The 26376-nt window shown below is 41.3% G+C and overlaps 1 protein-coding gene across 1 annotated transcript in view; it reads left to right on the top strand.

Annotated features, from left to right (window-relative positions):
• Positions 1-26376, top strand: part of LOC122816456 (cytochrome P450 3A2-like) — a 525311-nt gene that overhangs the window by 235912 nt on the left and 263023 nt on the right. Inside the window, exon 5 of the mRNA XM_044089264.1 lies at positions 3023-3136. Within this exon, the coding sequence (XP_043945199.1) occupies positions 3023-3136 (114 nt within the window). The remainder of the gene's footprint in view (positions 1-3022; positions 3137-26376) is intronic.

Consider the following 26376-nt stretch of genomic DNA (forward strand, 5'->3'; position numbering starts at 1 on the left):
TAAACCTTTTGTGCCTTCTGCTTGCTTAATAATGTGGTTTGTGCCCTTGTAATGCCCCGTTTTGTCTTTTTTATCAAATAAACCGTTCATGCTACTTCTCATTACCGTTTATTCTTTTCTGGCTCTTTTTGTGCTCGTTTGTCTTATTTTTATCTTCACTGTCGTCTCTGCACTTCATGGCTCGAATATTATTCTCTGCCATCCCGGTTCTGACACCATGTCGCTCTCCTACTTTGGACACAATAGAAGAGTCTTCGTGGGTTCTGTTCAAGCAGCTTTATTTTATAGAAACACATCACTATAGAAGTGTGCTGACTTTAACTAAAGTAACTTGTATACAAACTAACAACTGCGATCATGCATGCTCATGCTGTGGCTGCGCCTTCAAAATGGCACTAGTGACTGTGCTTGTCTGAAATTTATAAGTGCATGTACAGTCTTTGGCATGCTCCTTAAAGACACAGCACATACACTCTGATCTACAAGATTCAAAAGGTTAAAAAAAACTTCCTGAAGAAACTGAAAACATAGACTTCGCAAAAAAAAAAAAAAAAAAAAAAATTGAAGCATTGTAGGAAGGGACAGGAGGTGAATAACATGAAGGAAAAACAATATGCATAGCAGCAGAAAAAAGTGACTTTAACCAAGGACTCAAATCACACACATACATACAGAAGAAAGACTATGCCTGGCTTTGTTTGACCTAGACGCAGTACATAAAAGTAAGGACTGCATGAGTACAAATGCATATTACAATGTATATAAATGAGCTTTGCTACCTATCCATTTTTTCCGGACTATCTGTAATTCAAACCGATTGTCCAGTAATCTGGATAACACTGTACAAACTCCGGTATTCTGTTTCAAAAAAGAAACAGACTATCAGAGTAAGTCATACCTCTCAGCTGTACAGATTTTTGCCTCATAGTTTTGGTCCATTTTTTTTATAAAAGGGTGGTTTTCTGGCAAATTAGTGGCAAAATTTGAAGACTGAAGTTAAAAAAAATGACAGACATTTGAGTTTCAGACTTCATCCCCTTTAGAAAATTAATGGTAATGCAAAACCTGTTATTCTGTCAACTTTCTAAGTCTGTAAGAGCAATATTTAAAAATTGTCCCTACTTTTGAACCTTTGTCCTACTTTTATTTATGGCTTTGTCCAGAATTTTTGCTCTGAGATGTTGAGATGTATGTTGGAGTTTAAATTTGGCAGATTTGCTTTGCTTTTTAACAGAAATTTTAGTAAATTAATAGAAACAAAAGCATGACTAATGGAAAAAAGGGCGTTCCTCCTCGCATGACATGACGATGATGTCACAAAATGGGTGGAATATGGGTGGGGAGAGGAAGGAGATGGGTGGGGTAATGGGAGGTGTGAGGGTGTGTGGCCCTTGTCTGTTTTTTGCTAAACAAAAGGTGAGAACCATAATCTAAACAGTTAAAATTACTGTAGAGACACAGTTAAATAAAGGCAACAAGTACCCCATCAGCTAAACTAAATTAAGAAAAATGATGGGGATGGGGGAAGCATTACTGCATACAAATATGGGGTTTTCAGTTCTTGGAAGTTGCCACCAAAATGATTACCCTTGTGAATATTTTTACATATCATCAGTTAAAGTTATGGTGAAACTCAGTACATTGAAAAATGTAGCAGATTTCCTTTTGCAATGTTCTATCCATGACCCTGCCAAACATTCAGCTGAAATATGTCTGAATAGCGCTAGTGTTATGGAAACTGCCTTTAAAGGTATGCTGCATTTTAGACTTGGGGCAGGGTTATAGTTAGGGTATATATATATATATATATATATATATATATATATATATATATATATATATAGAGAGAGAGAGAATGAATGAGAGTGAGAGAGAGTATAAGCAACCCAATATTATGATTTTTGCATATGGGGTTGGGTGTCACTGCAACAGTGATAGTCATCTAGAGCCAATATTCACACTGCTGGGTGGCTAGCATTTCATATTTCTTCTGTACCCCACATACACACCAATGGCCAATTTAGCGTAGTCAGTACACCTACTCCACGACTTTGGAATGTAGGAGGAAACTGGAGCATATGGAGGAAAGCCACACAAGCACAGGGGGGGCATGTAGACTCCACACAGAAGGCACCCCAGCCAAGAATCAAACTGGAGAACCTCTTGGTATAAGGTGACAGCATTATCTGCTGTACCACTGTGCCTCCCTGGTGACTGTCAACTAAAATCTGTAAACTGAAAACTGTAATTCTTCTATAGAAGCCCTCTGTTGATGGGTGGAAGCACTCACCTTCATTAAAGTTTTAGCCTCCTGCTTTGCAGGACAAATTGGCTTATTCTTTGAGGTGTGTGTGTGTGTGTGTGTGTGTGTGTGTGTGTGTGTGTGTGTATCACACTCAAATAGACAAGTGTTTAGCTGCAAGCAAATGAACCGCAATCGGCTAAATTTCAGGTAATCAAAAGATAACTTTTTTCTGCAGGTATTTCAACACATACATTGATGGAAATGGATGAGTTTTTAGACCAAGTCTGAGTTGCATTGAATGAAAAAGCATGAGTCTTGCAGTAGAGGGGGTATGTATCTCTGAGCTTTCTTTAGTCTGATGATTTCTCCAGCACTCATGGGCTCTTAGGTAAATGCTAGGCTAGCTGCCCTTGCGGGCCATTTTAAGCCTAGCCAATTTCCCTTTTTTGAGATCAAATTAACCTATCCTGTTAGGTTATAGATTGGCCTTACCCATCTCACGGTTGGTAATTATATATTACTAATGAGAATAACTGGGATCATACTATTGATAATTTGAGGGGATCCATGTATTATTTATTTATTTTACTCAATTTATTTTATTTATTATATTGATATGCCGAACAATTTGTAACCTGAAATAACATTGTAAAATAATTAGTGAGTGAGGAGTTTCAATTACTCATAGCATCATTTGTGCCTTTTACATACTAATATATATATATATATATATATATATATATATATATATATATAATTTTTTTTTTCTTTTTGTAGAAGTATGATCTGAAACGGTCCATGGATGGTTCTATCTTGGTTGTGAAAGATGAACAATGGAAGAAAGTGCGCACTGCCATGGCTCCGGGTTTTTCAAGTGGGAATCTTAAAGAGGTAAAGTAGAATGCTGTTTGGAACTTAAATGAAGCATGACACTTTCACAATTTTATTTTAGTGAGTTTTATTTTAGATGCAGTTATAGTGAAGTCTCAAGATCAGCCTAATCATTTCAGTGTAACTGCCTCCATGCCATTTCACACACCAATGTCCTCTGAGAACTTCATTTTCTGAACCTGTTATGATGTTACTGATGTATAGCAAGTGTTTGTTTTTAACATGCATCCTTAAGAAATGCCATGGATTCTTTAAGAAAAATTGTCAGAGTTTCTGAAGAGCAGTCTTGATTATTTTGTCACCAAAGAGTTCTGCTTTGATGATGCTACTGCCTTCAGGTTTAATTTCAGTGAAGGCTACAGCGTAGAGGAAGGCACACACGTCTGCGCCCTTGACACAAGAGCTCATTTTGTTAATTATCACATCAAATGGATAAATATTTTATGATTTTATTTCCACATTGCAATCATGCATACTAATGGCTGGATAAACACTCCCTGGGATGCTCTCTACAGTTTCTTACGCTCCCCTAATATTATCTGAGTCATTTTCCAAATTTTTAGCTTCCCAATACCCTGATATGAATGAACTTCAGCGTTCATGCTTCCTGAGAGGCTGTATTGCTCTCCTGAGGAGCACTGCTCTAGATTAATCTAATCATATTTAAATACCATTTTAATTAATTTTTATTCCAGTTTTTTAACAATACAACATTGACTCAGAGCTAACAAATGAAAAAAAATATATATATAATACGTACATATATATCATAGTGATATACCCATTATACAGTTCCAAAGTAAATAAATAAGTAAAAATAAAAAAAAAACAACTTAGCAATATAGTGAGCAGTAAAGTGTGGACGTTTACAAAACTACATAGACATTAGAAACTCTTCACACTTTTAATGCATCAGTTCAGTCCATCAGCTTTTAAACTGGCCAGTGATTACTTGCTGACCACATAAATATAACATAACACTTCCATTTCCTATTGTTATGAACAGTTCCTCTATGAAACGTCAACTTTTTGAAAGCTGATGCTTCAAAACAATGAAACAATACCTGCAAACCAAGAGGGTGAAAAACTCCTTTTGTTCTTGTTTTTTTCAGGGGGCAAGCTCCTGTGCACCCCGCAATATAGGGGCAAGCCCACCATACTCCTCAGCTTATACCAGTTATGAAGTTATACCAACTTGAAGAAGGAAGAAATCTCTCTAGAAAGTGAGTCATTGCTGGCACACAATTAGAAGTCACTCCAGCAGTAATTTTCTATGGGGAAAAGTATTCAACCTTATGCTGTTCATCGCTTTTACTGTGAGCTACTGAATCTCAAGGAATTTTTCCTCGAGATTGTGTAGGGAAGACATTATGTATACTGTCTATAAGCATAATGTCCAGTTGTAACTATAATTGTGTAAACAGGTCTGATAAAATAAAATACAAGCCACTTATTACAGGGTCTATGTTAAATATTCGAACATCCAAAATGTCGAATGTTACATGGTCAAGACCATTTGGATATTTGAATATCAAATAAAAAAAAAAAAAGAAAAACACACCTTAACAGTATGAGCAGGGGAGTAAGCCCCCCTTTACCCTCCACACCCCACCTACTTAAATATACCAACTACGAGACCACACTTCAGCGCAGAAACGCAAAATTCTCCTTATCTGTACCTTATGGTGCCATTGAAATTCAGTCTTCGAACACTTGAAATTTCGAACGTTTGGTCTCGACCATATAACATTCGAAATTTTAAGTGTTCAAAGACTAGACATAGATCGTTATTACACATGTAATAGGTAATGCTAATTTACCTCAAGGAAGCTTGATAGGTGTAGATGGTAAAGACAAATACAATAGCTTCCTCATCTGGCTTATGACTGTTAGTTCAAAAGAGATAGTAGCTGAAACAAAAAAATATATAATCAAACTGTTGCTAAAACCATTAATGTTGCACTAATTCTCCCAACAAAACCACCACTTATAACTAAACAGTCAAGCATGCAAAATGCAGAATGCAAAATGCAGAATACAAAATACAGGATTTGAGCATTTGTAAATTCTACTTATGCCCAACAATGCCACAACCTCAACAGATACTTTTGACACTCTACCACACTTCCTCAAACTCCAGGCAGTTGTTCTCTAACATCAGTAAAAGGAGTCCATCATACTGAAATCTTGCTGGAGGATTCTCCTTCTAATTACAACTTTTGTTCATTATAGTAAACTGGATCTACTGTAGCCCATTACGCTGATAATGGAGGCAGCAAAATTTTCCACTTAGATGTAATGATTTTCTTAGCACCTGACAATGTTTGTGCTCCAAGGCATTTTCTTCTCATCTGCTTTACCAGTCCCTACTTCAGAGATTTGGAAAACAGTTAAGGTGTAGTTAAACATAAAATGTTCCCCAATTAGTGGCCTGCAGCTCTGTTAAGATCTTTCAGTAAAACTAATGACTGATCAATTGTTGAACATATTCAGCCAAGACCGTAAGATGGCTCACTATGGAAATGTCACACTCATAATGCCAAGGGTTGATGCACCAAAAAAAAAAAAAAAAAACAAAACAAAAAAGACTCAAAAAAAAAAAAAACCCCTCACATCCCCTGAACTTATATATCCTAAATCCAACATTGCCATACCTTAAAGAAAAGTTAGTAGAAAACCACAAGACAATTCCAACCAAGAACAAGAACAGGAAACCTTGTAGCTTCATACTTTTATTCACAAATTTGAGCGCTTTCATCCAGATATCACAGACGACTTCAGATTCTGATGACGTCCTTGATACCTGGACGAAAGCACTCAAGTTTGTTAATAAAAGTGTGAAGCTAAGAGGTTTCCTGTTCTTCTTAAAGAAAAGTTAATATTCTGAGATATGGTCATCTCGGCTTTAGTATGTATTTAAGTCTGTTTTCTTCAGCCAGTCTCCATGTTACAGGACTCACTGAAGTGAATCATTGGATATTTCAGAGACTCCCTTTTCAAATGTTGGCACTCAAAATACAGAGTGCCAACAAGCCGAAAAAAGACCAAAAACACAGGAGAAGAGCAAATCTCGAAAATTGATCTTCTCCTTAAAACTTCTTTTTGCACAATGCATGTTATAGGGGTCAAGCCCCTCACACCCTTTGAAACTTATATATACAAACTCCATGATTGCCATACCTGAGAGAAAACAGAATATTCTGAGAAATGGCATCTTGGGCTTAGTATATGTAAGTCCAATCTTTCAGCCATTCAGTCTCTCTGTTTCGGTACTCACTCTAGCTGGTCTCGACATTTCAAATGGTTAACCATTTCAAATGATTACCCCCTAAGATAGGTACTCTGTGAATCAGTTTCTAAAAATGCATTTTCCATTTTGGAGAGGAAGGACCTTTGAGGGGAAAATGCAACATGGACTCCCTCTGGCCATGACCTAGCTTAATGGTAAATTACTTCTCTATATTCTGAGAAATGGCATCTTGGGCTTAGTATATGTAAGTCCAATCTTTCAGCCATTCAGTCTCTCTGTTTCGGTACTCACTCTAGCTGGTCTCGACATTTTAAGTGGTTAACCATTTCAAATGATTACCCCCTAATATAGGTGCTCTGTGAATCAGTTTCTAAAAATGCATTTTCCATTTTGGAGAGGAAGGACCTTTGAGGGGAAAATGCAACATGGACTCCCTCTGGCCATGACCTAGCTTAATGGTAAATTACTTCTCTATCTTACTTTTTGCCTCTAATCACTGCCTTACAAAAGACATATATTTTTGAGAAGTCATTTTCATGCAGTGTCTTAACCTTACCTGTTCTCTGAAAGTATTCTCTCAAGAGGGAGAGACAAAATGAAAATGAGAGATTAGCTTCTACCTTTCCTGTATCCATATGCTAACTGTTGATTTTTCTCACAAAGGAATGCAGCTTAACCACAAAGTGCAGGTTAAAAACTTTTAATACAAAAAAGGTTAGCGCTTTCACTCGTTTCAAACGAGCTTCATCAGACCAAATAAGTACGCTAAAATGCTAACATTTAAATATACAAAATTGGCGCCAAAAGCAACCAAACTTTAAAGCAACCGCAGTAAAAATTACAAATTGCAAAATGTATATGTAGTTAGCTACTCTACAAAAGCGAGCAATATCAGTATCTCAGAATAAGTTTTTTAACACATCAGTCTACAATTAAACATGTATTATATTACTTAAAAAATTAGTTGTGAATACTGTTTAAAATATTAAAAATAAATAAACATAATATAATGTGTTGATATGAAATAAAAACTACAAATTATCTGTTTAACATCAAAACAGGTTTGACTGAAATAGCATCATTTATGCCAGGATATGTTGTGGCATCAGTTAATAATTGCCACCAGTATTCTTTATAGGCTAAGAGGTTTTTTGTGACCCCCCCCTAGGATCTACGTGTATGATATCAATAATAGCAAACTTAAAAAAATGTGGTTCCTCACCCCACCATCGTAGTGAGATAGCTGATCTTCGAGCCGATCTGGCCGCTCTACGTGGGGAGGTATCCAAATTATTTAAACTATTCCACAAGGATGATAGCAGCATTAATACAGGTGCACGGGACATCTGAAGTGCACATAACATCATTATTGGGTGCAATAACAGTTTAAGTGAACATTGCAGAGATCCGGTCAACGCATCCGTTGAATACAGGGCTATTACTCCTGTAACCTCTTCGCCTGACATTCCTAACGGTCAGGGTGATCCACCGCAACATGGATGTAACATCGACCTTCCTTGTTCTACAGGGAGAGTGGACAACAACAGGATGGAAGTCAAAGATTTCACCTTTGACTTCTCCTTCGGTAATCTAACCGAAGAAGCTAGAAGGGTTGGTACTAGACCGAAAACCACCCAACCATTGCGTACTTATGGACAAGTTACGGCTAAAGACAACAAAACTACAGGTACTGTTAACCTTGCTCCTAATGGTGCTTTTAAAGCCCCCTATAACAAAAGTAAATATAATTTGAAAGATTTTGTTACAAAGGATTGCAACTTTGTTTATTCTAATGAACAGTGCAAAGTCAGGTCTTCTGACACTTCATATGGAACTTTGAAAGACTGCATTTACACGTTTGGCAAGAAGCTTAATATTATTAATGCAGTCAAATTAGACAACGCGTATTTGGCGCACTGTATTTCCATCAATACTGTGCCGATGGGGCTGCGTTTTTTTAAGGTGCCAATAGGCATAGACATTACATTTGAAGTTGAAAAGGAATTTGATGATTTGTTTGACAATTTTGGGATACAGTATATGAAAATGTTAATTAAACACAATGATATTAAGTTATGTAAAAACATTAGTGAAGTTGAAAATTTAAATAACATTATTGTCAATGATTTAGCATTTCCACAGTGGGAGAAATTATATTATAAGCAATTTGAGACTGCTGAATATAGGGCCAAAAAGGCCTTTGATAGGAAAAACAAAAAATTAAGAGATGTTGACCAGTACAAAAGGCATGTTGTATATAAATGGGGAAACAAAGTTATGCACCACACCAGCTGGGCAGATGACATTAATAGATCTGAAGGGCACGTAATTGATGTTATAGATGGTTATGATAATTTTTTTCAGGTACCCAACAAGAGACAGGTTCCAAAATGGAAACAAGGAGGAGGGTGGAAGAAGAAATAATTCATTCCAATTTAGAGAATAGTGTTTTCTACACCAACTTATTATATGGGAACAATATTATATGGGAACACAATAATTTTAAAATCTTTAATTATTGCAATGTTGAACTCAATCCCACTTATTTCAGCTTGTTATCTAAAGGCATGAAGTTTGTACCAACCACCAGATTCAATTTAGTTGATTGTCTGTGTGAATTCAAACAGTACACTAGAAAATTGAACCTGGCTTTGATGTTTAAGGATAACATACAGGAATCGCAGTGTTACAACAAGTTGAGGAAAAAAAGTTGTTTTATACCTATTAACAACACACAGGTACAGAATTATGACAACAAAGTGTGTAGGGAACTATACAAGTTCAACAATCAAGCTTCCAATATAAAGTGTAAGAACAACCTTACAGGTGATGAACTACTATTATTGGATGAGTTACGGACAAGCAACAGTATACGTATTATGAAACCAGACAAGGGTGGAGGAATTGTACTATTTGACACCATTGCATATAATTCCATTATGCACGACATTTTATACAATTCTGGGAATTACTCTACTGTTTCACTTAATGAAATACATATAGCTTACAGGAGAATAGACCTATTCTTGGAGGATTTCCTTTTGGAACAGAGAATTAACCAAGATTTGTACAACTTTATGACTGTAGATTCTCCTTACATGGCTACCATAGTGGGTATCCCTAAGGTGCATAAGGATATCAACAACCCCCTCTCGCCCGATCATTTCTGGAAGTAAATCTAAAACCTTCCCTTTAGGGGTTGTTATTGATACATTTTTGAAACCAGTTTATTCTAAAATTAAACATCTTGTGAAGGATTCTTGGGAATTTTTAAAAAATTTCCCAATCAATTTGGATGGTAATGGGCTATTATTCACCTCCATAGATGTAGTGGACTTGTTCTCTTGCATTCCCCCGGATGAAGGTCTTGCAGCATTCACCAACAGTATGAGAAAACACACTGGATTCAGTTGGGACAGAATTAGTATGTTGGTGGATTTAATGAGCATTGTATTAGACCACAACTATATTTTCTTTGATGGAGAAATGTTTCGACAAACCAAAGGGGTGGCCATGGGGGCAGCTTGTGCCCCCATATACGCCAATTTGGTTTTACTTGATTGGGAGGAGTCCACAATATTTAACAGTGAATATATGACATCTATCAAGTACTATTCACGTTATCTTGATGACATCTACATCTTATGGAATGGTGATGTCGACTCATTTAACAATTTTGTACACTATTTAAACAACAGTACCAACTACCTTAGATTTACATCAGAAACTAATGGCACTGGAGTAGCATATTTGGATACATTCATTAGCTTTGACGGTAATAGATTTAAATCTAGGATACGCAGAAAATCTACCTTTACGAATTCCTATTTGGAATTTCATAGTAATCATCCCAGACAGCTCAAATATAATATTTTTAAAGGACAACTCATTCGAGCTGTCAGAATGACATCTGAGTATAAGGAAATGGTTGATGAGGTCCAGTTTATTACCAGCTTATTTAGAGAAAGAGGGTATGATGAAAGAATGATGTTAGATACAACTAAATATATTATAGAGGAATGGGGAAGGAAGTATTTACCCCTACTGGGTTTTAACAGTGGAAATTGCACTAATGGATCAGCTTCGTTGGATATTAACGAATGTAAAGACAATAATATAGATGCAAAATTTAATAGAGCTTGTATAGTAGAATTTGGGCCTTACACATATGCAGTGAAGAATATTATGACAAGGCATTGGCAAACATACTTCACTGAGGAAGATGTTGTAAATATAATTGGTTCTACACCGCTCTTTGTTAATAAGATGGGTAGGAACTTGAAAAATATTTTAGAGAAAGGATTCCAACCCAGGAACATCCTGAACACATCTACTTCTAAATGTGGAGCTTGCCACCAGTGTAAGGACATATTAGTGGAGAAACAAGTAATATTGGATAATGTTAACAAAACAGTAGTTAATTTTGAGAAAGGCAATTGCAAAACGAGTATGCTTATATATCTAGCAAAATGTATGTCCTGCCCTGCATTTTATATAGGCAGGACAGAAAGACAGTTCAGAAAAAGGATTTACGCACATGGTTACAGTATTAAAAGAAAGGATACTAAAAATGCACTTTATAGGCATATAAACAGCAGAGGTGATGAACATTTTTTTAAGTTTGCTATTATTGATATCATACACGTAGATCCTAGGGGGGGGAACACAAAAAACCTCTTAGCCTATAAAGAATACTGGTGGCAATTATTAACTGATGCCACAACATATCCTGGCATAAATGATGCTATTTCAGTCAAACCTGTTTTGATGTTAAACAGATAATTTGTAGTTTTTATTTCATATCAACACATTATATTATGTTTATTTATTTTTAATATTTTAAACAGTATTCACAACTAATTTTTTAAGTAATATAATACATGTTTAATTGTAGACTGATGTGTTAAAAAACTTATTCTGAGATACTGATATTGCTCGCTTTTGTAGAGTAGCTAACTACATATACATTTTGCAATTTGTAATTTTTACTGCGGTTGCTTTAAAGTTTGGTTGCTTTTGGCGCCAATTTTGTATATTTAAATGTTAGCATTTTAGCGTACTTATTTGGTCTGATGAAGCTCGTTTGAAACGAGTGAAAGCGCTAACCTTTTTTGTATTAAAAGTTTTTAACCTGCACTTTGTGGTTAAGCTGCATTCCTTTGTGAGAAAAATCAACAGTTAGCGTGTGGATTTTCAGCGTTTTGGGTTTTGGTTTGGGATCATTTCTGTTGAACTTTACGCTGATTTACTTTGTTACGGAGTTTCCTGTATCCATGTAGAGACCTTAGACAGCAAAATAAATCACTCTTATCCAGGATATACAAATACTCAAGTTCCTCAAAGGGCACAATCCATCCTGCTGTAGAAGCTGACCCGTGGTCCTTACTCTCATTCCAATAATTTATGGAGGGAAAAATTCCTGATGCTGTTGTTGAAGACAGAAATTACACTTGGGGAGGCACAAAACTACTCGCCAAACAATTCAGATGCAAGAAAAATACCACTTAACTGCCAAAATGTGGTGCTTGTATACTGCCAAGTACTAGTTGACTTTTAGTTTGTTAAGGTATGTACGTGTAGCCCATTGCATAAGTCAGCGTACTTCATTTTTCAGAATGATATCCACTCCCTGCAAGTCTGGAACAAAGAAGTTAACTTGCTGTTGCTTCATGGACTTAAGTAGGCCAGACTCCATCATAGCATTGCCAGGTGAACACTTGCTGCCTGATAATTAAGAAGGCAAGTGATAATTCGCATACATTTCGTATAACTTTGGTAATGCAGTGTTGTTCCACACAGGCTAGGTTACAGTATTACTTATATAAACACCAATACCTATCAACCCCACATCCTAGGTTGGAGTCAGGTGATAGCTACCAGTAAAGTTGGGAGAAAATAAGAGTTTTGGATAAAGAACCATCTTTACCAGTAGAGTTTTAAGCCCCATTGTGAAACTCCAAGATCCCTACCCAGTTAGTTATATGCACAGGGTTTGTTGAAATGAATCAACAATCAAGTTGATTTTAGGTGCAGGACTGGATGCAACATAACAAATATAGGACGGATTCCAGTCAGAATTAAACTGGGGCTTAAATGAGGGGGAAAAGTCATGGCTACCTGGTAAAAGCTGCAGCTTTGAAAGATTGACATATAATCTGACCTATTTTCCCAAGAGCCCTTCCATGTCTACAGTAAGATGTTTTGTAGTTGTAAACGAATAATAGCATACTGTTAGCAAGTAGAAATAATTCCCCTTTCCTGGAACTCACCTCCTCCCAACAGTTCCTGATAGAAAAAATTTCCACCAGGAGTTCTAAAGAGAGAGAATAAAAAAAATCCGTTCATTTATTCACTGCAACTCCTTCAGAGATCCTGAAATTAAGACCCTCTTTAATCACAATTCTTGATTCTGCCTAAATGGGCTACAGTAAGTCCACTAACAAATCAGGGAGATGCAAGATGCCTTCGTCTTAAAAGGAGATATTCATATTTTAACAGAGCAAATGGTTTCTCAGTGTTCATGGAGATGAGCTTCCTTTGGCTCCTGCTCTTCATTTGGTCCTCGGTCCAGTGAGTAGCATTTAGAGTATTTTCCAAAGTGTGGCTTCTAGCCACAAACCCCATCTGATCCTCATATGTGGCTGTAGGACTGCATTGTATTAATCTTGCTACCCAAGCTCCCATAAAAATCATGTGATCTAAACTCAGAGATACAGGATGATAGCTAATCAGATGATAGGGATCCCTATTAGGATATTGAACAAATGCAGTCAGGGCCTGTTTCCAGCTACATGGTGGAGTTGCTTTATCAGCAACATGTATACACATCTGCCTACTTGTTGAGAGAGTTGTATTTTTTTATTCCAGCGGTACTCTAGCTGAACCAGGGCCTTAAGTGACTTGAGTTTCACAATGCTAGTATCAAGTTCTCAGTTGCAGAGTGGGAATCCAGTGATTTCAGAGCCTCTGCATTCAATGACCCATCAGAAACATGAGTAGACTTTAAATGGTCAAATGAATAAACTATTGAATTGAGAAATTGAGAACTTTTTCAAAATGTACCCTCATGTAGTATTGCATACCAGATCTTATAGAAGTGGAAACCCTGAATGTGCAACCTGTAAATTACATCTCTGTGTTAGTCTTGTATATGCCTGCAGGGTCACTCCATAATATTGAACATACAACCTGTTTCTGGCTATTTTTACTTGTTTATTTAGAATTGCTTTGTACATCTGCGGTGGTGCAGCGGTAGCGTTGTTGCCTCACACCGAGAGGTTCTCCTGTTCAACTCTCGGCTGGAGTGAGGGGGAGTGCCTTCTGTGTGGAGTCTGCATGTCCTCCCCGCGGTTGGGTGGGCATTCTAAAGACATGTGTAAATGGGTGTGCCTTAGTTGAAGATTGAACGTCGAGCTGGCACCTCGGCGTTCGTGAAAATCCACTGCCAGTCATTAGCAGACCGGAGTTCCGCTGTGGCGACCCCTAACCGGGAAAAGCTGAAAGACAAACAATTTAGAATTGCTTTGTGTAGTCACTTAGTTTAACCATTGTTGCATCAGTGTAGCTTTCTTAAGTGTATGACTTCCTCATTTATCTTACTAATCACCCCAAAAATTGTTCATGAAAATTGTAACCACCCCCCTCCACCTGTCATCTTATTTTGAGTGCAAAAAGAACACTTGAAAGCATCCTACGTGGTTATGGATGAGTATTTTTTCTTATTGTGTCCTGCAAAATTACTTTGAAATCATAGAAACAGCATGTGTATTTTCATCATCAGTCATTCCTTGTAATGTGAGTAGGGGAAAGGGAAGGTCTGCATCTCTGAAGAGATGGCAAGAAGGGTAGCATTCATGTAACATCTATCAATCCTAGGTTTTATCTGGTAGAGTAATATGTAATGGTCCTACTGGTCTATGAGTTGATCATTCCCAAGTGCTTCAGTCCTAACTAAAGTACTTTTCATCTGCCTTACTAAGAACTCATAAGAGCATCTAATCCTGAAGACTTGTGCTATGCATACCTAACGTGAAGTTAAAAGTCACACAAAGTACCAGTGAATCTTAACACTTATAGCTTATTATAGAATCTGCTTATTCTGTCTCTCTCTAATGTCCTTCCCTGTCTATAACTAAATGGGGAAAATTTAATGAATACAAAACAGTACTTGAGATTCACAACTGCTAATGCTCCCCCAAACTCCTCATCCAAAACCTATATGTTTTGATTTTCTTGTGCAAAATAGACTGCTGCCCCTTGTAACTTGCTTGAGTGGGAAAGACTACCATTACTGTGTACAGGTTTGTGCAAAATGTTGTATGTTTTTATAGGAGAGTTGTTTCCTAGAGAAGCAAAAGTTCAGGTTCTGTTGGTATAACTTGAGCACTAAACTAAGCCACTTTTTGTTGGAGAGGGTTCCCTCCACCCTAGTGGCAGGAGTGTGCAGTTAGAACTCATCTGATTGAAGGTTGCTGGAACAGAGCTCAGTTTTGAGCTTTTTTATTATTGGTTAATTTGTTTAGATCAGTTGTGCTGATTTGCTACATAGCACCGCATTTGTGCATTGTACACTGCCGCCCGGTGGTGGGCACTGTCTGTGGTTGTAGACAGTGAGTTCTCATGATTGTCCCTCACTGACAGGTGATACATTCAGAGAAGCTCCTGAGATACCAACACAGATCCTACCTACTAGCCCTTCGTATTTTTTGTCCACTTCTCCTGTCCTCTACTTTACCTGTTCCTTCCTGTCCTCTCCCTGTTTTCTGACCACACCAACTTACCTAGCATTATGGATGAACAATTTCCTACAGTTTCTCCAGCCAGACTGGTCAACATTGGCACCCTGGGCATCCTGAGGCAATGTAGCAATTGCTTCATGTACACTGACAACCCACTTCTTCTAGTCCACACAAATTCATTATATGAGAGATGCATGTATATCAAGAACCTCGAGTCCAGGCTGTCTCACTCACCAGTCAGTCCATCTGATACTAAGCAGGTTGTCAGCATGCACACCTCACCTCCTGTACCTACCAAACCAGCAACACTTAAACCTACATATGCGGAGGTCCTTACCTAAACATCAGAGACCTCCCAAACACAAACACAAGCATGCTTCACATAATACATCCTCTGCAGAACATAGTACACATAATGTTTCGCACACCAGTGTCTCACCAGTCAAGCCGCTAAGACATAACACAAAAACAAACATCTTAGTCATAGGTGACTCAGTTGTGAGAGAAACAGATGTCCCTCTCAGCAGGTTGGATAAGGAAAAGTTCACTTGTCAGCTGTCTGTCAGTTGCCAGGATCCACCACGTCACACACGCACTCAAGTCTTTCAACAACAGACACTGCTATGACTCTGTCATAGTTCATGTTGGTGTGAATGACTTGAGACGTACCTCCCTGGACTATATGAAGAGAGACATGACTGAGATCTTGGATTATGTGTCTCAGACAGGTATGTCCCAAGCCTTCAGCAGCATTTTATCTTCGCCTAGGATGATACTTCAGTAGAAACAAAAATGATTGACTTAAACAACTGGCTTAGTTTCCAGTGTCATTCAAAGGGTATCCAGTATCTGTCAGCCTGGGATGACATGGTCAACAGACATCGATGCTTTGCCAGAGATGGTCTTCATCTGTCACCCCTGGGATTTTGGTTACTGGCCAAGGTTCTTGCCATCCCCATAGTGCCTTTTTTAGGCAATGTCACAAGAACAAAATTTCCAACATGAAAATACCCCCTAAAAACAACCTCAAGGTTATGCTGCTAAATAAGAATCTAAACCAGAAACTGCACTCACTGGAAGCAGTCCTCACCCTGGAAGATGCTAAAATTTGTGCAGTCACTAAGACTTGGTTTAAGGCTGCGGAGAGCACCCTAGCTATACCAGGTTACATTTCCTTCCACACGTTCAGACCACAAACTGAAGGTGTGAGAACTAAAGGAGATGGTGTATCAATCTTCATTAAAGATAAACACACCTTTAGATTGGTTAAACAGCACGATTCCCTTGAATTACTTCAGGTGTAATTGACTGTAGATAAGAAACTTCTTCAGGTCATTGCCAGCTGTAGGACCCCCTCAATGAATGAGGACGTCCACTACTTGGAACTACTTGAGTAAATCAAGATACAAACAAACACCCTGGTTGCAGGTGATTTTAATTACCCATCCATAGACTGGGTAAATTATACATGTTCTAAATCACTTTCCCAAAGGTTCCTGAACTTCATTGACTCCAATGCCCTGGACCAGCTGGTTGATACACCCACAAGGGGCTCAAACATCCTAGACCTGGTGCTCACCAACTTGGGAGACTGCTGCACTACCCCCAGTGTGTGGCCATCCTTGGTGAGATCTGACTACAAATTAGTCTCGCCAGAAGTAACTATAACACAAGCTCCCCACTAGCAACAACTAGACTAAAAAACTTCTCCAAGGCCAATTACAACCTCTTACGTGACAGCATAAATAGCTTCACAGCCCCTCCCCCCACTGATGGAGCAGACATCTATGCTGAGTTATACACCAATGCTTTCTACAAGCACCTGTACACTTGTATTGACTCTGCCGTACCTGATAGAACCAAAGCAAGATCTTCAAGGAAAAACAAACCTACCTGGTGGACAACTGCCATTAATAGGCTATACAATAGGAGAAAGAAATTGCTGTCTGAGATCAGGAAGGAACAGTCACAAAACTGGAAACACTCCCTCCTCAAATTAAACAAGCAAATAAGACTCCTAGTGAAGTCCTCCAAAGCTAACTATGAATCCAAATTAGCTTCCCTAACTAAGGATCACCACAAGGCATTCTTTAGTTATATCATTAACTTCAATGGTAAAACCCAGATTTGCACTGAACTCATAGTTAATGGTACTGCATATATATAGAACCTGTGGGTATAGCAAACCTGCTGGCTGACAGGTTCAGTGAAAACTTCAATCCCATGATCCCGTGGCCACCACATATACCCCAAAGCATCCGAAATACCAGTCCCCCACGTGGTATTTCTGAGGAGCACGTCTTAAATGCCCTCTACAAGGCCAAAAACACAGCGTCTATGGGAACAGATAACATCCTGGGCTGTGTTCTACAAGGGATAAAACAGAAATTAGCATCACCATTGAGCACACTTTTCAGTCACAGCCTACTGTCATCCCTTTGCACAAAGGGAGTGCATCCACATACCCCAAGAACTGTAGACCTATTACCCTGACCAACCTTTTCTGCAAGGCGATGGAATGAATCATCATGGACCTTATTAACAAAGATATAAGAAATCTCCAAATGCTTGACACTACCCAGTTTGGCTTTGTCAAGGGGAGATCATGCCTGTTAAACTTAGTGGACTTCTTCAAGACAAGTCTGTCCCTCCAAAATGTTCTACATATGTTGCAGCAGAGATTAAGATCTCTTGGACAGGTGTTTATTCTGCCATTGGACTTAAAGTTGTGGTAGAGATCTGAGATGATAGGGTCTGCTGAGGCTCTGTACCTGAGCCAGACATCATCACTCACTAGGCTGTATGATAAGGTACACAGGTTTGAGATAGTGTATTTGTTTCGTGGTGTAAAAGAGTTGTGGTCATTCAAGTGATGTTAATGCATTCTCTACAACAGAGCTGTTTTGAGTTTGTGTTTTAACTCCCAGTGGGTGTGTTTTGAGCCTTTTGAAAAAAAAAATGAAGTTATCACCTGACTTTTCAAACAAATGTTCATATCTGTAGAACCACAAGTGTTAATGTTGTGCCTTTCGGCTTTTCCCGGTTAGGGGTCGCCACAGCGGAACTCCGGTCCGCTAATGATTGGTAGTTGATTTTTACGTGCCGAGTTACCAGCCCTGATGCACAACCTTCAACGAAGGTACGCCCATTCACGCATGTCTTCACGCAGAAGACGCTCTAGCTGAGTATCGAACCGGACAGCGTCTTACTGTGAGCCGACAATGCTACCGCAGCACCACCACCGCGGTTAGAACCACAAGTGTTAATAAAAATCTGGAAATAGCAAACTATTCAGCACAAAATAACTTTAAAATGGGTGAATTCATTTAATTCTAGGTCTTTGATTGGATTTTATAAGCCACAGTAAGCACAGTAAATGTAAATTTTGGATAAAGAGTTTATGATATCTCAGTAACCAGTCAAGGAGCATTCATACTGCTGTGCGCTTTCATATGAGGCTTAGCAGTTCTATCTGTGTTACTTCCATTGCAATATTTAGGGAAATTTGAAAATTACTATACTAAAAATAAATATTAACCAAATAAATAATATTCAATATGTCTTTATGTGCATTACACAGAGGTTAGATATCAATATAGTCATGTCTGCCATTCTGTAAGCTTTAAGATGGAATCTTCTAATACCTTGCATGTAGCATGATTTTGGAATTATCAAATGCAAATATGATCAAGCAATATTTGACATCTAAAGGTGTTGGTAGGATGTAACTGCAGAAATGCCTGGATGTGGCACTAGGCTGTAATGAGCTAGTGTTTGGACAGGTACATACCAAAAGGGGCATATTATATTCAATGATCAGCCTTCTTCTTCTTTCAGCTTTACCCGGTTAGGGGTCGCCACAGCGGATCACCTGTCCGCTCATGATTGGCAGTGGAGTTTTACAGTGTCGAGTTGCCAGCCCGGCGCCCAACCTTCCACAGAAGGCACACACACGCACTTACACCTAGGGCCAGTTTAGAGTGTCCAGTCCACCTGCAGCATGTCTTTGGGATGTGTGAGGAAACCGGAGCACCTGGAGGAAATCCACGCGACCACAAGGAGGACATGCAGACTCCGCACAGAAGGCACCCCAGCCGAGGATCGAACCAGAGAACCTCTTGCTGTGAGGCGACAATGCTAACCACTGCACCACCATGGCCGCCCCATTCAATGATCAGCCTATTAAATGACAAATACAGCGGAACGGTCAAATTTCTGGACCTAAACACCATACCCTTACTAATAATCTGTGAAATGAAACAGGACATTTTTTACAGTAGTTATTTCACAGCATGGCCCAGTATAGCAGAGCTGATCCTGGGGACTTCCCCACCCACAGTAATGAGAGACATGGCAGAGCCAATAAATGTAAATGTGATCTTCAGATAGCCATCTACAACTATTCATTTTTGATCCAGGTCTGCAAATTCTTATCCAAAGTCATTAAGCAAGGAACACTTATATTTCAGGTCCCATTTCCCTTTTTTATTTTTCTGAAGTGCCTGTTGATAGCCAAGCCTTATGAAGCTGTTTTGCCAACAAGCAACCCTCAGAATCAGATTCTAAATAAACACGTGAAATGTCTCTCTACACCTTGTGCTTCCATACGTAGTAAATACTCACTTTCTAAAGAAAGACTATACCTATACTCTTTCCAAAACATATTCTTCAACACAATCCACCAGTTTATCTAACTTTAATAAAGTTCCCTCATCTCTGTTGTCAGACAAAGGATGATGAACATTCTCTACAAGTAACTGATGAAACAAAATGTCAGTGTTCACTTTAACTGTACATTTCCCAGTATTGTCCTTCTAAAGACATTCTGTGCTAAACACTCTAAACCTCCACTGTCCAAAAGCAGTATCTAATACATGAAAATGTTTAAAGAACATGCAAGATGAAATAACCAAAAATCTGTTTCAGTGGCCAGTTGTTTTCTAAGTAACTTCTGTCCCCATCCACAAGCAATACCATATCCCTGCAAGCCTGAAAATCCCTAAGAAAAATTACATATTTAGCATTCCAAACACTGCCCATCTGTAAATTATAGTTAAAGTCAACTACGGAATACAGTGATGGCCTTTCCCTACAAAACAACTTAGTGATTTGAACATCTTTTACTTTTCGCCAATCTCAGTAGATGCAGATTAACAACCATCCAGGGATTATCCATAGGATCATAGAATCATAGGAAGTTACTAGGCTAATGGCCCTAGGGCCCTTACAAGCCTAGCCAAGTTCTTACCCTTATTTCCATGATCAGCACCTATTGCCCCTATCCAAGAAGGACATAGGTGGAACCCCTGGGTGAATTTATGGTCACCCATCCAATTGTTCAGATTGCATTTGAAGAGGGCCATTGAAGTGCTCTGTTTGACATGAAGTGGGAGTCTTTTCCAAAGGTGTTGTAACCTCTGGGAGATGAAGCTGTATGCTCAAGTGTTTGGAGATTACTTATATCTTTGTTGAAAAGATCTGTGATGATTCACTCCATGGCCTTGCAGATGAGGCTAGTCAAGCTAATAGGTCTGTAGTTCCCGGGGCAAGTGGAAGCACCACCTTTGAGTAAGGGAATAATGGTGGCTGTTTTCCATTCAGCTGGTACGAAGCTGTTGCTTAGACTATGATTGGAAAGGGTACCCAATGGTGTTGCTAATTCATGTTGGAGCCCATGAAGGGTGCAGCCTGGGATGATATCAGGTCCTATAGATGCTGTAGTTTTGGGCTTAGAGAGAGCATTTATGACCTGATCTTTAGAGATACAAGGTAGGGGACAGGTGGTAGGGACATCATGGGGTACGAGTGGCGGGGATAGGGGAGTAAAGTTTTCAAGAACCTGTCAGCCAACAGGTTAGCTATGTCCACAGGCTCAGTACGGGTGACAGATGTAGACCATCTCTGGCAAAGCACTGAGGTCTGTCAATGATGTTATCCATAATACAATACAACAATCCACATACAATAGCCTACATTCCACACCCACTCTCTGGATTTCAGACATAAGATGCTTGTCCCAGATTATTACTCAAAAGCAAAAAAAATAAAATAAAAACTCACCTCCTTCAATAGCTTAGCATACCTCCCAACATCTTAGGTCAAGAAATCTGGGCAAAGTCATAAGTAATGGGGGGACAAAGGTCCAAAAATATGGACAGTTTTTAAATATTGTTCTTACAGACTTAGAAAGTTGATAGAATAACAGGTATTCCATTAACATATTTTTTATGAAGAGTATGAAGTTTGAAATTCAAATGTCTATCATTATTTTCTGACTTCATTACTCAATGATTTGGAAACAGCTTGCCAGAGAACTACAAATCTGAAGTAGTTAACTTCATTTGATCAGCAACCTGTGGGTTACGAATCCGACACGGATCCGAGCCGGCAGCATACCAAGCAAAAAGATCCTAGCTCCAAGCTCCTCCCCTTACCCATACTACACTGCAACCTCCTTCCAATCCTCAGATCTTGTTTGCCGCGGCTTTGCCAAGCACGGGATTCTTAGAGCTCCAGGCAAGTTTAGCAATTTTTTTCTTCAAACTTCTCTTTTGGTCTTCTTTACTGGTGTGTGAGTGTATTTTAATACCTTTCTACACGTTTTTCCTTCTACCTAGCCTTTATTTCTCCTTTACCTTTGACACTTTCTCATCCCTTTGTAGGCCCCTATTTTTTCCCTCTTTCAGGTGCGCTTGTGTGGCTGTGTGTGTGCTCTTGGTATGGCTGAAAGCCACAAAGTGACCTTTTCTAAATGTCCTGAGTGTGGCCATAAGCTGTCGCCAGCAGATGGTCACACTCAGTGTGTGATTTGCTTGGGGGTTAATCACCTTTCCTTGGGCTGCCAGATTTGTGCGGCCTTTAACCCCCAAGCCTTAAGGGATAGGAAGAACAAGCTGATTCTGGCGGGTCTTCTACTTGCGGAATCAGCTTCTTCTCCTTCCCTCTCCGTAGTGACAGCCGCGGTTGCAGCTGCCCAGCCGACTGGCCCTCTTCCCCTGTCTGGGACTCACCCTCCCACCTTGTCTCAGGGAGAACGAGAGGCCAAGAAAGATAAAAAAGAGAGAAGGGAGAGAGAGAGAGAGAGAAAAAGAGAGAGAAGCCACAAGCGGCAGGCCGATTTGGACCCTTCGGCCCCTCCCACGAAGGTGGTCTCTTCTCCTCTAAGAGTGTTCAAGCCTTCCTCCCCACGGCTCCGTTCTCCATGTTTCCCCCCGGAGCCGGAGGAGAAAACCCGACCAGCCTCGAGGTCGTCGTCGTGTCGGCGGCTTCCTCCAGGTCTACTCGAAGCAATTCGGAGGCAGCTATGGACCGGATGATGCGTCGATTTTTGCAAACTCAGCTGCAGATGGGAGTGCTGCTGCCTCCCCCCACTCTGGGGGGGGATTTCAGCTCCACGGTTTGCCCAGATAGCTCCTTCTCCAATCTACCACTGGATTTCGGAGTCTTCGGATCAGAGGAGACCTGGATTCAGGGGGTCGGCGCTGATGGTTATTGCTACCTCGACGCCGGCCATGCCCTTGAGCTTATTGGATCCGCTTTCGGATCTGAGTTCTCAGAGCCAAGAGCTGGGCGTCTGATCTGAGGGGGTGAGTGTGTCTTCGGCTGCTTTGCAGTCGGAGCACACCGTCCTCTTGGGTCCGATCTCTTCGGCTCCGGCACCGATCCCCTCATCGGATCCGAGGGCACCGGCCACCTGTCTTAGAGAGGCCGGTTCCCCTTCGGCGTTCGACGTGGTGGAGAGGGTTCTCTCTGGAGGATCGAGACCCCTCACTGTTTCCTCAGGGTCCACCCCCGCTCCCTTGCAGCTCAGTTTGTCCTCCATCATCCTTTACCCCCAGGGACAGCCTGTGCTGTTGACGCCCCAGCCAGTTCCCTTGGAGGAACATGAATCTGTGGGTGAGCCCCCCTCGGACAGTCCCCCCGAGGAGGTCCCTCACAAACGCCTGTGCAAAAGGAGTCACTTGGACTCCCCTGAGTCCCTCCCTGAGGATACCGATTTGGAGGAAGGGGAGGTTCCCCCCAAATCACCCCCCGACAGTGTCTCCTTTGGAGATATTATGGAAATACTCTGCCAAAGGGGGGGGGGTCCGCCCAAAAACCCTCCTCGGATGAGTCGGTATTCTTGGAGGCGTTCGACACAGGCCCATCTACCTCTTGGGTGTGTCCTCCCGGCCAACCTCCTGGTCGACCTCATTACTACCAGGGCGTGGAAGGAGCTGGACACTGTAGAGCCGATGCCTAGAAGGCCCGATAAGGTTCTCAGTCCTCCTGCAGACAGAGCTTCGTGGAGCAAGGGTTCCCCGGTTGATGCCATGGTGGTGGCAGCAGCCACCAAAAAGGAACTATCCCAGGAAAGTTCTTCCATCCATACCCCTGCCAAGGAATCTCAGGCAATGGACCGTATTGGAAAGTGGACTTTTGCTTCAGCTACCTTTTCTATAAGGGCGCTGTGTTATTTGGCCCATGTAATCAGACTGCAGCAGGACCTGGTCAAGGAATACGCTGAGTCTCCCCCAGAGTCCATGTCGGCGAGGATAAATGGACTTTCTCGGCTCGTGTGGCCACTCTTAAGTCATTGTCCAATACTTCTATGCGACTACTTTCACATGTCATGGAAGGAGCCGGTAGAGCTAGCGGGTCCGGTATCGCCTTAAGGCATCATGCCTGGCTTCGACTTTGCAATTTCTCCGAACCCTTCAAGGCATCCTTCTCGAATGCACCCTTTGACGGGTCGACCCACTTCGGGAAGACCGTCCACAAGATGCTGGTCCAGAGCGAGAAAGATGGGAAAATGCTGTCAGCCGTTGGAATACGCTTCTCTACCCCTCAAAAGTCCTTTTCTAGGAACCAGCAAGGGCAGAAGAAGATGTGGTTCTGGAAATCTCAGCAGGCCCGCAACGCACAGGACTCCTCCTCCCCCAAAAGGCAGAGGGGGACAAGGTGGATGCCGGCCCAGAGGCAGAGGGGGACCAAAGAACTTCAGGTCAGGGGAACCCTTTTCCGACTGACCTGCGCAACAGCCCTGAGCAGTTGCCCGACTGCTCCTCTCTGGAGGCAGTCGGGGGGCATTTTTCGAGGCACCTGGCTCAATGGGAGTCCATCACAACAGATCGCTGGGTGCTTCAGATAATATCCAGAGGCTATTCAGTCCCCTTCATCAACGAGCCCCCTTACTCAAGACGCCCCCCAGATGTCCCACCCACTCAAAGGGAGGCCGTGGCTTTGGAAATAAAAAGTTGTTAGAGAAAAGAGCCATCCAGCATGTGCCCCCAGAACAGTCTGGATCAGGCATCTACTCCAGGTTCTTTCTAGTGCCAAAAAAGACTAGGGACTTAAGGCTGATTCTCGACCTGTCAACAGTGAACCTTTTTGTTGCCAAAGAGAAATTCCAGATGGTCACGATTCAGTCCATCCTGCCCCTCTTGCAGGAGGAGGACTGGATGTGCTCCATAGACCTCAAGGATGCGTACTACCATATTCTCATGGAAAGACGGTCCAGGAGGTTTCTCCGCTTTTGGCTAGGAGCCAGTCATTACCAGTTCAAGGTCCTACCCTTCGGTCTCACCAAAGCCCCCAGGGTGTTCACCAAGGTCATGGCAGTTGTAGCGGCCCACCTGAGGCTCCAGGGCATACAGGTCTTCCTGTACCTAGACGACTGGCTCCTCATCGCCCCCACCAGGCATCTACTTTCATTAGCCAGGGATTTCTTCCTCCTGAGTCACCCTGGTTGGGGATAACCATAAACGTCAAGAAGTCCTTCCTCCAGCCTGTTCAAGTGTTAGACTTCATAGGAGCCAGGATAGATACCGTCCAGGCCAGGGCCTTCCTAACATCAGACAGACTTCACAGCATGACTCTGCATGTACTAACCCTCTTTCAATCCCCTGCTCCCCCAGCAGAATTAGTCCTGAGAACTTTGGGGTCCATGGCGGCAGCGATCAATCTGATTCCTTACGCTCTTCTGCACATGAGGGTTCTACATTGGACATTGCAGGTCCAGTGGTCTGTTCTACACCACCCTTTAGACTTCCCGATTCCCCTCAGCAGGGTTTGCAGGAACTGCCTCATGTGGTGGCTTCAATCCCTAGCCCTTCGAGAAGGACAACCTTTTGTTATGTCACCACCCCAGGCCACAATGACCATGGACGCCTCCCGCCTAGGGTGGGGTGGGGGCATTGTGCGGGCAGGACTGTCCAAGGCACGTGGACTCAAACCGAGACCGTACTGCATATAAATGTCCTGGAGATGAGAGTGGTCCTCTTGGCGTTGCAGGCCCTCCATGCCTTTCTTCCTTCGGGGACTATTGCGATCCAGTCGGACAATATGTCAGTGGTTTGGTATATCAACAGACGGGGGGGGAACCAGGTCTTACCCCTTTGCCAAGAAGCCATGAGAGTTTGGGAATGGGAGACCTCCACCAACCGCTTCCTGTTAGTAATGCACATTCCAGGTCAGTCCAACATACTGGCGGACAAATTGAGCAGAACTGTCCTCTCTCCTTACGAGCGGTCTCTGAATCCTTCTGTAACGGAACAGATCTTCCTCAAGTGGGGTCAGCCTTGCTGCGATCTCTTCGCATCGCTTTCCACCGTGAAGTGCAGCAAGTTTTTTGCTCTAATACCTCCTTTGGGAGAAGCTCCCAGAGACGCTGTAGTCCATGCTTGGCTGCCCAGTCTTCTTTATGCGTTTCCTCCATTTCCGCTTCTGACAAAATTTCTGCAGAATGCTCGCCAGTTGGGGAGCAAGATTATCCTCATAGCCCCATTCTGGCCTCGTCAAGTTTGATTCCCCTGCCTGCGGTCTCATCTTATAGCTCTACTCTGAATCTTGGATCCCATTCCGGATCTGATTTCTCATCCCTTGGGAATGGCTTCTCCGAACCTGGATGGTCTCAAGCTCTCAGCTTGGCTGATCCAGTTCCCCTAGTTGCCAGGACTTCCAGTATCTCTTCCCGAGTCAAGTCTATCCTGGTGGCGGCACATAAACCCTCTACCAGGAAAATTTACAATAACAAATGGAAACGTTTTTCAATTTGGGCTTCACAAAAGAACTTGAATCCTTTCACCGCTCCTGTTTCAGCGGTACTGGAATTCTTGTCTCATATTTTTCAGCAAGGGGCCAGCTCATCTACTGTGAAGGTTCAGCTGACTGCCATTTCCCATTTTCATACTGGGACAACTTTGGTTCCCTCGCTGCTGCCACAGTTTGTAAGACCTTTCTAAAAGGCACTTTTCTTTTGAGACCCCCTGTTA

This window comes from Protopterus annectens, chromosome 12.part0 (genome assembly GCF_019279795.1).
Source record: "Protopterus annectens isolate FY-2018-M chromosome 12.part0, PAN1.0, whole genome shotgun sequence".
NCBI classification, from domain to species: Eukaryota; Metazoa; Chordata; order Ceratodontiformes; family Protopteridae; genus Protopterus; species Protopterus annectens.